The following is a 12,485-nucleotide window of genomic DNA, read 5'->3' as shown; positions in this document are numbered from 1 at the left end:
GGGTCAGGAGAATTGCTTGAACCTGGGAGGCAGAGGTTGCAGTGAGCTGAGATCACACCATTGCACTCCAGGCTGGGTGAAGAAGTGAGACTCCAAGAAAGAAAGAAAGAGAGAGAGAGAGAGAGAGACATGGAGGGAGGGAGGGAAAAGATAAGAAAACCAGTAAAACCCCAGGCGTGGTGGCTCGCAGCTGTAATCCCAGCACTTTGGGAGGCCAAGACAGGTGGATCACTTGAGGTCAGGAGTTTGAGACCAGCCTGGCCAATGTGGTGAAATCCCATCTCGACTAAAAATACAAAATTAGCTGGGTGTGTTTGCACGTGCCTGGAGTCCCATCTACTCAGGAGGGTGAGGCAGGAGAATCACTTGAACCTGGGAAGCAGAGATTGTAGTGAGTCGAGATTGCACCCTTGCACTCCAGCCTGAGTGACAAGAGTGAAACTCTATCAAGAAAGAGAGAGAGAGAGAGAGAGAGAGAGAGAGAAGGAAGGAAGGAGGGAGTGAGGGAGGGAGGGAAAGAGAGAAGGAAGGAAGGAGGGAGGGAGGGAGGGAGGGAAGGAAGGAAGGAAGGAGGGAGGGAAAGAAGGAAGGAGGGAGGGAAAGAAGGAAGAGAGAAAACCAATCAATAGCCACAGGACCAGGTGCCATGAAGGAGGGACTCTCAGAAGGCTGAGTGTGCACATGGGGGGACTCTCCACCTTCCCTTCCCCCAATGCAGAATGGAGAACCTCCTAAGTGAGTGACAACAGAGCTTGAACCAGCTAGGCAAAAACAGTGCACCAGGCAGAATGAACAACACGAGAAAAGCCCAGCCTCTCACGCCATGGAATGCGTATTCTTTGAACCACAGCATAGTGAGTGTGACTCTCGTGTAGGATGTGAGTTAAGGATCAGTAAGAAGCAAAGTAGGAGAGATGAACGGGCCAGATCGTGAAGGATCTCAGGAGCGTGTATCTCATCCTCGAGGAAATGAGGCGCCATTGAATTTCTACATGAGGCTATGGCATAAATCTGTGGTACAGAAGGATCACTCTGGAAGCATGTGGAAGTTGGAGTAAAGGGCGGGCAAGTTGGCCAGGCACGGTGGCTCACACCTGTAATCCCAGTGCTCTGGGAGGCCGAGGTGGGTGGATCACCTGAGGTCAGGAGTTTGAGACCAGCCTGGCCAACGTGGAGAAACCTCATCTCTACTAAAAATGCAAAAAATTAGCCAGGCTTGGTGGCATGCGCCTGTTATCCCAGCTACTCGGGAGGCGGAGGTAGGACAGTCGCTTGAATCAGGAGGCAAAAGTTGCAGTGAGCCGAGATCGCGCCATTGCACTCTAGCCTGGGCAACAAGAGCGAAACTCTGTCTCAAAAAAAAAAAGGGGGTGTTGTGGGGAAGGTGGGCAAGTTAGGATGCTGAGGACACAGGATGAGGGCTGGTGCAGGGACTACGGACAGTGATGATGGAGACAAGGGGATGGGCACATAAGACACGGAAAAAGTAGGATGGATAGTATGTGGTAACCCCTGGGATGGAGGATTGAGGAGAAAGGGCACAGGCAAGTCCAGGTGGATGACGGGGTGGCAGGTTCCATTCCCTAAGAGATGTTGTGCAGAAGCACTGTAGGTTCCAGTTGGAGGGATGGTGAGGTTATGTGGATAAATGTAGCCTATAGTTGGTGATAAACTTCTCTGGGCTATCTCTATAATGGGTATGCTGAATTTCACATTAGCCTTGGGCCAGGAGCTTGGAATGTGTTAAGATGATTTTGACTGCTAGATTTACCCACCTGGTTTTTCTCTTTAGGCTTTCTCACTGATGGGAACTCCAGGCTGGTTGGCAGTGCCCAGATTCGTCAAGTGAGGGTCCGGGAAAGCTCTTGCCCTCTTGCCCAGCAGCTGCAGGCGTCTCTCAACAGATGCCGTGCACCATATTCCCTGGATGCCGAAGACCTGGCAGACTATGGGGAAGGCTGGAATGCCACCGCCCTCAGTAATGGCAGCAGCTTTCCCCAGGCTTGGCAATACCAGAGCTGGGGCCAACGTCGAGGGTATCGCATCTGGGGCAAACTCACTGTGTACCGGGGAGGAGGCTACGTGGTCCCCTTGGGGACTGATCGCCAAAGCGCGTCAAGGTAAGGTTGACTTGATTCGTTTGTAGCTGAGTAAAGTCTTTTGCTAGAGTCCACATCTGCTTGGGGAATGTAGTCTTCAAAACAGGGCTGAGCCAAGTTCATTCAGGTCCTCGTGGGAGGGCCTGGGGGATTTTGAATGATGCAGGTTGTATTTTCAGGTCCCTGGGGACTGAGCCATCTCAGAATGGGAAGGAAAGTCTCTCTCTAGCATTCACAGCCTGATTGCTTCTGCTAGAGCCAGTCCAGAGATGGGGAGCTCACTACCACTCAAAGCAGTCCACCCTTAGGCAAGAGGGAATTAGTTAAGGATCTGTCAAGAATTATGCAAAGTCTGAGGTTTTACCCTACTTGTAAGCCAACAAGCTAGCCTGTTAACCCTTTCATGGATGCTGGCAGAAGACGCAAGCTTCCTGGGTCAGAGACAAAGGATTTTGTTACAGCAAAAGTCATAGCAGAATATTACATTGGTTTGAGTCAGTTCCCCACAAAGGGCCACGAAAGATGCCTGCATGTGCCTGCAATACTGAGCCTGGGGCATCTGATGCTTTTACAGCAGCAGAAAGAAGCCTGCTCTTTGTCCAAAGGAAGGCATCACCTCATCCCACAAGGTTGCACACTGCAAATACAGCCCTAAGAAGTGGCTTGGCTAAAGCTCAGGCATAGTGTTGCATTCCTAGAATACCCAGTAAGAACGTGCAGGGATGCTCAGGGTCCGTGCAGACTGACCCAACATGCCCTTGAGACAACAGACCTAGATTTGAAACCCTGGCACTGCTCCTTTTGGCTGTGTAGCCCAAGCAAATTAGCAGACCCTTGTGAACCTCAGTTTCCTCCATTGTATGATGATTGCACCAAGGTGGTTTGTGATGGTGCAGCCTGTACTGTGTCTACAAAGAGGGGCTCCTGGGGTTAAGGAAAGGCCAGGAATAGTCTATTTCAGAATAAGAGTCATTTTTCTTGCTAATGGGAATGACTGCAGATATTTCTCTCTCTCGTGGCTGGGTGCAGTGATCACGCTTGAAATCCCAGCACTCTGACAGGCCAAGGCAGAAGGATCACCTGAGGTCAGGAGTTTGAGAACAGTCTGGCCAACATGGTGAAACCCCATCTCTACTAAAAATACAAAAAATTTGTGGTGGGTGCCTGTAATCCCAGCTACTCAGGAGGCTGAGGCAGGAGAATCGCTTGTACCCGGGAGGCGGAGGTTGTGGTGAACCAAGATTGTGCCATTGCACTCCATCCTGGGCAACAAGACCAAAACTCTGTCTCAGAAAAAAAAAAAAAAAAAGATATTCTCTCTCCGTCTGCTGCTATGTACCAAGCGGGATGCAGACCCACTACGGACAGAGCATATTACAGGCCCATCATTATTACTGGAAGTAGTAACAGCTATCATTACTACACACACATAACACACACACACACACACACACATATACACACACATCCCTCCATGTTCTGTAAATGATCTGAAGGCACTGGTGTTAACACCACTATAGGGGTGGGCACAGTGGGCCACACCTATAATTCCAGCACTTTGGGAGGCTGACACAGGGGGATTGCTTGAGCTGAGGAATTCCAGACCAGCCTGGACAACATGCTGAGACTCTGCCTCTAAAAAAAGATAACAAATTATCCGAGCATGGTAGTGCGCATCTGTGGTCCCAGCAACTTGGGAGGCTGAGGTGGGAGGATCACTTGAGCCCAGGAGGTGGAGGCTGCAGTGAGCAATGATTGCCATTGCACTGCATTCTGGGCAACAGAGCAATACCCTGTCTCTTAAACACAAAAAAACAACAAAAAAACCACACCATGGCAGATGTGGAAACCGAGGCCTGGAGAAGTTACTAGCTTGTGCAGGAGGCAGCTGGGATTTGAACCCAGGTCCCTCCACCACCTCCAGGGCATGTGCTCTTTCCACCACACCAGGCTGACAGATCTCCAGGAGCTCATGGGAGCTGCTTGCCTAAGACCCTGATGTTTTATATGATTCTTATTTATTTATTTATTTATTTATTTTGAGACACAGTCTTGCTCTTGTTGCCCAGATGTTTTATATGATTCTTATTTATTTATTTAGAGACACAGTCTTGCTCTTGTTGCCCAGACTGGAGTGCAGTGATGTGATCTCGGCTTACTGCCACCTCCGCTTCTGGGCTCAAGTGATTCTCCTGCCTCAGCCTCCTGAGCAGCTGGGATTACAGGCGTACACCACCACATCCAGCTAATTTTTGTATTTTTAGTAGAGGTGGAGTTTCACCATGTTGGCCAGGCTGGTCTTGAACTCCTGACGTCAGGTGATCCGTCCACCGCAGCCTCCCAAAGTGCTGGGATTACAAGCATGAGCCGTCGTGCCCAGCCTTCTTTCTCTCTCTCTCTTTCTTTTTTTTTTGGAGACAGAGTCTTGTTCCGTTGCCCGGGCTGGAGTGCATTGGCATGATCTTGGCTTACTGCAACCTCCACCTCTCAGGTTCAAGCAAGTCTCCTGCCCCAGCCTCCTGAGTAGCTGAGAATACAGGCACGCGCCACTTTGCCCAACTAAATTTTTTGTATTTTTAGTAGAGACAGGGTTTTACCAGGTTGGCCAGGCTGGTCTCAAACTCCTGACCTCAGGTGATCTGCCTGCCTCAGCCTCCCAAAGTGATGAGATATAGGCGTGAGCCACCATGCCCGGCCCTTTTTTTCTTTTTTTGAGACAGAGTCTCACACTGTCACCCAGGCTAGAGTGCAGTGGCATTATCTTGACTCACTGCAACCTCTTCCTCCTGGGTTCAAGTGATTTTCCTGTCTCAGCCTCAAGCAATTTTCATGCCTCAGCCTCCCAAGTGGCTGGGATTACAGGCATGCACCACTACAGCTAATTTTTTCTTTTTTTCTTTTTTTTCTTTTGTGGGGGACAGAGTCTCGCTCTGTCACCCAGGTTGACGTGCAGTGGCACGATCTTGGCTCATTGCAACCTCTGCCTCCCCGGTTCAAACAATTCCCATCTCAGCCTCCTGAGAAGCTGGGATTACAGACATGCACCACCACGCCCAGCGAATTTTTGTATTTTTAGTAGAGGTGAGGTTTCATCATGTTGCTCAGGCTGGTCTTGATCTCCTGACCTCAGATAATCCGCTCACCTCAGCCTCCCAAAGTGCTGAGATTACAGGCGTGAACCACCGCACCTGGTCACGCCTGGCTAATTTTTGTATTTTTAGTGGAGATGGAGTATAACCATGTTGGCCAGGCTTTTTTCAAACTCCTGACCTCAGGTGATCCACTTACCTCAGCCTCCCAAAGTGCTGGGATTACAGATCTGAGCCACCGCACCCGGACTATGATTCTTCTAATACCATGGCTCTCAAACCGTAAAAAGCATCCGAGGCCATGTGCGGTGGCTCGTGCCTGTAATCCCAGCACTTTAGGAGGCCAAGGCGGGTGGATCATGAGGTCAGAAGATCGAGATCATCCTGGCTAACATGGTGAAGCCCCGTCTCTACTAAAAATACAAAAAATTAGCTGGGCATGGGGGCGGGCGCCTATAGTCCCAGTTACTCAGGAGGCTGAGGCAGGAGAATGGTGTGAAGCCTGGAGGCAGAGCTTGCAGTGAGCCGAGATCGCACCACTGCACTCCAGTCTTGGCGACAGAGCAAGGCTCCATCTCAAAAGCAAAACAAAACAAAACCAAAGAAAAAAAAGCATCCAAATCCTGGCGGGCTTATCAAAACACGTATTCTGGGCTCCCCTGAGAGTTTCTGACTCAGCAGGTCCAGGGCGGGCCTGAGAATCTGTATTTCCAACAAGTTCCCAGGTGATGCTGATGCTTCTGGTGTGGGGACCACACTGAGAATCTCTGCTCTGATGGCCAGGAGATGAGGGGTGCCACCGTATCACAGTGTGGGCTACAAAATGTGACCACTCCCAGGAGCAGCCCTGTTGGCCTGGTGGCCCAGGGAGCAGAGCAGAAGCAGAGGGAGAAGTTGAGACAGGAAGCTCTGGCCTCGGTCAAGGGGCTGCGGGGACATGGAGCCCCTGCAGGATGGCAATGCCCCAATGCCACTCTTTCCCTCAGAATTCTCCGGTATCTCTTTGACAACACCTGGCTGGACTCCCTGACCAGAGCTGTGTTTGTGGAGTTCACTGTCTACAACACCAACGTCAACCTGTTCTGCATTGTCACGCTGACACTAGAGACCAGCGCCCTGGGTGGGTAGCCTCACCTAGGAACCCTCTGCAGGGCTCCAGAAGACAGACACTCCTTCCCCTGGGCTGGGGCTCCTGACCTATCTGGGTGCAGCCACCCCAGGGCCAGAGCTCCACAGCAAATAGTTGTTTAGTGAATCTAGGTGTGGGTTTTGGTTATCCTTGCAGCCATGAGTGTCTGGATCCCCGAAGGCAAAGCATTAGGGCCTTCCACCCTAATTCTCCCCATCTTTCTGGACTTGTTGCCCAAGTTATCCTAAAAGAGCCTATTGAGAGTCCAATGGCAGCTTATCCTTTGCCTAATCCCGAGCTTCCCAGGCTGCTGGGGTTAGGGGTGGTGAGCTGGCAGTGACGGGTGAGGAAGAATGTGATGTAACAGATCATATCACCTAATATAATATTTCACCATACATCAGTGCACAGCACAAAGTACGTCTTACATAATCCAGCACACACGCAACCAAGATGAAATGTTCACAAATAACATGTACTTTAACTCCATGAGGTCGGGCGTGGTGGCTTGCACCCATGATCCCAGCACTTTGGGAGGTCAAGGTGGGAGGGCTCCTTGAGCCCAGGAGTCGAAGACCAGTCTGGGCAACATAGTGAGACCTGGTCTCTACAAAATTTAAAAACAAGAAAACTACATGTGATGGGCTCTCATATTTTCTGTTCTATTCTATTTCTTTTTCCTCATGCCTCCTTCCCCCTTTAAAATGCTGATCACAATCTACTAAAAACCAATCTATAGTCTGTTCAGCTAATGGTCAATTTACCTAAAAGCCAACCTCCTCTCCAGCGAATACCAAACTTTTAGAAAATATTAGATTACATTTTTAATTATAAAAGTAATATAGGCCGGGAGTGGTGGCTCACGCCTGTAATCCCAACACTTTGGGAGGGCATAGTGGGGGGCAGATTACCAGGTCAGGAGCTCGAGACCAGCCTGGCCAACATGGCGAAATCCCATCTCTACTAAAAATACAAAAATCAGCTGGGTGTGGTGGCGGACACCTGTAATCCCAGCTACTCAGGAGGCGGAGGCAGGAGAATTATTTAAACCCAGGTGGTGGAGGAGGTTGCAGTGAGCTGAGATTGTGCCATTGTACTCTAGCCTGGGCGACAAGAGCAAGAATCCATCTAAAAAATAAAAATTTAAAAAAAGGAGTATATGTATATGTTTGTGTTTTTAAAAAAAGCATTCAGAGCTGTGAAAAGTGAAGAGCTTTCAGTTTCCATTGTCATTCCCCATTGCTAATAGTTTCTTCCAAATCCTTTTTGAGTTTATTTGTGTATCTTTTTTTTTTTTTTTTTTTTTTGGGACACAGTCCTTCTCTGTCACCCAGGCTGGAGTGCAATGGCATGATCTCAAGTCACTGCAGCCTCCACCTCCAAGAGATTCTCCTGCCTCAGCTTCCCGAGTAGCTGCGATTACAGGGATGCGCCACGAGGCCTGGCTAAGTTTTATATTTTTAGTAGAGACGGAGTTTCTCTGTGTTGGTCAGGCTGGTCTCAAACAGCTAACCTCAAGTGATCTGCCCGCTTCGGTCTCCCAAAGTGCTGGGATTACAGGCATGAGCCACCGTACCTGGCTTTTTTTTTTTGAGACGGAGTCTCACTCTGTCGCCCAGACTAGAGTGCAAACGTGCCATCTCGGCTCACTGCAACCTCCGCCTCCTGGGTTCAAGCGATTCTCCTGCGTCAGCCTCCCGAGTAGCTGGGACTACAGGTGTGTGCCACCACGGCCAGCTAATTTTTTGTATTTTTAGTAGAGACACGGTTTCACCACGTTAGCCAGGATGGTCTCAATCTCCTGACCTCATGATCTGCCCACCTTAGCCTCCCAAAGTGCTGGGATTATAGGCGTGAGCCACTGGGCCCGGCCCAGAATGGCTTTAAATGAGCCAAGTCGGAGTCAATTGTCATTATATGGGTGGATGTGCTTTATCTGGAGGTGTCTTTGCCCAAAAGGCCAACACAAGATGCTGAGGGGAAGGGAGGACCTTCCACTGCAGCCCTTCCGCCCCTTCTGTTGCATCCGCTGTCTTCGGTGTCTACCACGTGTCCACGTTCAGTCCTTTGGGTCTGAAATAACTTTGGCTTTTCCATGGCCCCAGCCAGCCCTCAAGGGGTTGAGCTTGAGTCATCTGACCTGATGGCTCACAGTCAGAAGCCATGGCCCTGAGCGAACAGGTGGCCCAGAGTGAGCAGAATGCACTTTGCTCCCCAGGCACCTTCTTTACGCACGCGGCCCTGCAGAGCCTCCGCCTGTACCCCTTCACCAACGGCTGGCACCCCTTTGTGGTGACGGCAGAGCTCATCTACTTCCTCTTCCTCCTCTACTACATGGTGGTGCAGGTAAGGGTCATGCTCATAGCTCATGAGCAGGGTTTGGGGTGCAGGGGTGCCTGGTGCCTCGCCAACACCTCTCCTCTTCCTTGTAAGTGGGATGGGAAAGGGATTTTTTCGTTTTTTTTTTTTTTTTTTTTGAGATGGCGTCTCACTCTGTCACCAGGCTGGAGTGCAGTGGTGCAATATCGGCTCACTGCAGCCTCCACCTCCTGGGTTCAAATGATTCTCCTGCCTCAGCGTCTTGAGTAGCTGGGACTATAGGCATGCACCACCAAGCCCTGCTAATTTTTGTGTTTTTAGTAGAGATGGGGTTTCACCATGTTGGCTAGGATGGTCTTGAACTCCTAACCTCATGAACCACCTGCCTCGGCCTCCCAAAGTGCTGGGATTACAGGCATGAGGCACCGCACCTGGCTGAGAAAGGGCTTTGCCTTAGGTGTTAGCTGGGAGCAAACTTTGGTCCTTCCATTGGTTCTAGGGCTGATCTAGGCTGCTAGATCAGGGCATGGGAAGGACCCAAGGTTGGTACTCCTCAGGAATTGAGAACTCAAAGGGGGCTCCTTCGTGGGTGGGGAAGGGAGAGGAGCATGGGTCCTGTTTCTACTGAACAGAGACCTTCCAAAGAGCCAGGGTAGGGGGATGGTACGGGGAAGTGACCCTACAGCTGGGTGTGGAAGTCCTCTGAACCTAGATTGTGGGGCCTCTTAGCATCTTTTGTTCCCACCCACGGTCACTGGGAGTTAGGCAACATCCCCTTTGCCACCTTTATCGCCGTGTTGCATCCAAAGGTGCAGATGTTGATGATGCTAAAGGCTGGATGACCATGAGAACACACCAGAAGCTACTCCCGTCCTCCTGACAAAAATGCAAACCAGATTCCCGAAAGGGGGCATCTTGGCCCTCCATCCTCTTCTCCAACACCCTCTTTAAAGCAAGGATGGTATTTTTGAGTGCTTACTGCATAGCAGCCATTGTGCTAAGAACGTATGTGTTTTCTCCTTCAACAACAGGAGAAGGGGCCTATGGGCTCTAATTCAGAGTAGGAAACTGAAGTCCAGAGACTTTAAATCATTTATCCAAGGTCAGAATTTGAACACAGGGAGTCTGACCCCTGACCGTCACACTCAACCCGTATCCACAGCATCAGCCTCAAGAAGCAGTGCACCTGCCTGGTCTTGAGCATCACCAGTTAAAGCCCAATGGCCGACAGTCATCAGACAGCAACTTCAGTCCATGCAGCTGTCCAAGAACCTCAGAGCAGATCTGTTCACCACCCATCTCCACGGTTTGCTGCCCTCCTCCAACCACCTCCACACTCTGCCTGAAGCTGCTTCAGAAAGCTGCTCTCCAAAACCTACAAATCTATCTCAAAATGCTGCTTGGGCAGTTTTAAAAATCTCCCCACTCTCCATGCCTTTATTATAAAAGTGAACTTAGCCTGCCACCAGCCAAATGGAAGTCCTTCCTCCTTAAGAATGGGTAGGAGGGGCACAGTGGCTCAAGCCTGTAATCCCAGCATTTTGGGAGGCCAAGGCGGGCAGATCACTTGAGGTCAGGAGTTCGAGACCAGCCTGGCCAAAATTGCAAAACCTCATCTCTACTAAAAATACAAAAATTAGCTGGGCACAGTGGCAGGCGCCTGTAGTCTCACCTACTTGGGAGGCTGATGCAGTAGAATCACTTGATCCAGGCAGGCGGAAGTTGCAGTGAGCTGAGATCCTGCCACAGCACTCCAACCTGGGTGACAGAGCAAGACTCTGTCTCAAAAAAAAAAAAAAAAAAAAAAAAAAAAAAAAAAAAAAAAAAAAAAACAAGAAAAAAAAATGCCAGGCATGGTGGCTCACACCTGTAATCCCACCACTTTGGGAGGCCGAGGCAGGCAGATCATGAGATCAAGAGTTTCGAGACTAGCCTGGCCAACATGGTGAAACCCTGTCTCTACTAAAACTATAATATTAGCTGGGGGTGATAGCATGTGCCTGTAATCTCAGCTCCTTGGGAGGCTGAGGCAGGAGAATGGCTTGAACCGGGGAGGCAGAGGTTGCAGTGAGCTGAGATTGCGCCATTGAACTCCAGCCCTAGGCAACAAGAGCAAAACTCTGTCCCTTGCACAAAAAAAAAAAAAAAAAAAAAAAAAGAGAAAGAAAAGGAAAGAAGGAAGGGAGGGAGGGAGGGAGGAAGGAAGGAAAAAGAGAGAGAAAGAAAGAGAAAGAAAGAAAAAAACATAGAAAAGAAAAAAGAATGGGCAGGAGGGGAAACTGGTACAAAACTAGAAGATTCTCTTGAGTGAGAGGGAAAAGATGGGGAGGAAGATGGAGAACACATACAGGATCGTTCTTTTGAACTTCTGACACCTGTTGGGGAAGTTTAATTAAAACTAAGTTTCGGCTGGGCGCGGTGGCTCACGCTTGTAATCCCAGCACTTTGGGAGGCCGAGGCGGGCGGATCACGAGGTCAGGAGATCGAGACCACGGTGAAACCCCGTCTCTACTAAAAAGACAAAAAATTAGCCGGGCGTGGTGGCGGGCGCCTGTAGTCCCAGCTACTCGGAGAGGCTGAGGCAGGAGAATGGCGTGAACCTGGGAAGCGGAGCTTGCAGTGAGCCGAGATTGCGCCACTGCACTCCAGCCTGGGTGACAGAGCAAGACTCCGTCTCAAAAAAAAAAAACAAAAAAAAACTAAGTCTCCTGCCTATCCAGAAAACCTCTCCACAAGGGTGGAAAAGAAAGAAAACTACCTATCTATCTATGTATCTATGTATGTATCTATGTATGTATGTATGTATGTATGTATGTATCTATCTATCTATCTATCTATCTATCTATCTATCTAGAGAGAGGGTCTGGCTCTGTTGCCCAGGCTGGAGTGCAGTAGTGCAGTCCCAGATTACTGCAGCCTCAACCTCCCCAGGGTCAAGTGATTCTCCTACCTCAGCCTCCCAAGTAGCTGAAACTATAGCATGTGCCACCACATCCAGCTACTTTTTGTAGAGATGAGGCTTTGTCTTTTTCTATTTTTTTTTTTTTTGAGACGGGGTCTTGTTCTGTTGCCCAGGCTAGAGTACAGTGGCGCATTCTCTGCTCACTGCAAACTCTGCCTCCTGGGTTCAAGCGATTTCCAGCTTATTTTTGTATTTGTAGTAGAGACAGGGTTTCACCATGTTGGCCAGGCTGGTCTCAAACTCCTGACCTCAAGTGATCTGTCCGCCTTGGTGTCCCAAAGTACTGAGATTACAGGCATGAGCCACTGTGCCTGGCCTGTTTTCGTGATTTTGCCCAGGCTGTTCTCTAACTCCTGGGTTCAAGTGATTGTCATGCGTCAGCCTCCCAAAGTATTGCAGAGGTATGAGTCACCATGCTCAGCAATTTTTAAAATTATTTATTTATTTATTTAGAGACAGAGTCTTGCTCTGTCGCCAGGCTGGAGTGCAGTGGCGCGATCTCGGCTCACTTTAACCTCCACCTCCAGGGTTCAAGCAGTTCTCCTGCCTCGGCCTCCTGAGTAGGTGGGACTACAGGCCACCATGCCCGGCTAATTTTTGTATTTTTAATAGAGACGGGGTTTCGCCATGTTGGCCAGGATGGTCTGGATCTCTTGACCTTGTGATCCGCCAGCCGCAGCCTCCCAAAGTGCTGGGATTACCGGCGTGAGCCACCGTGCCCAGCCTAAATTATTTATTTTTAATTGTGGGAAATATACGTAACTTAAAATTTGCCATTTTAACCAGTTTTAAGTGTTTAGTGGCATTAGGTCCACTCACATCACTGTGCAACTGTCACTACCGTCCATCTTCAGGAGGATGAACTCTTTTCATGTTGCAAAACTGCA

The 12,485-nt window shown here is 49.7% G+C and overlaps 1 protein-coding gene across 1 annotated transcript in view; it reads left to right on the top strand.

The window, feature by feature from the left end:
- The window catches only part of LOC129493461 (polycystin-1-like protein 2), a 123,718-nt gene that overhangs the window by 92,072 nt on the left and 19,161 nt on the right, over positions 1 to 12,485 (top strand). The window contains 3 exon segments of the mRNA XM_055299679.2: positions 1,793 to 2,120; positions 6,175 to 6,308; positions 8,536 to 8,663. Of these exon segments, the coding sequence (XP_055155654.1) occupies positions 1,793 to 2,120; positions 6,175 to 6,308; positions 8,536 to 8,663 (590 nt within the window).

The sequence above is a fragment of the Symphalangus syndactylus genome, chromosome 11, assembly GCF_028878055.3.
Source record: "Symphalangus syndactylus isolate Jambi chromosome 11, NHGRI_mSymSyn1-v2.1_pri, whole genome shotgun sequence".
NCBI classification, from domain to species: Eukaryota; Metazoa; Chordata; class Mammalia; order Primates; family Hylobatidae; genus Symphalangus; species Symphalangus syndactylus.
Note: the sequence above shows the minus strand (reverse complement) of the source record. Positions and strands in the feature narration are given on the sequence as shown.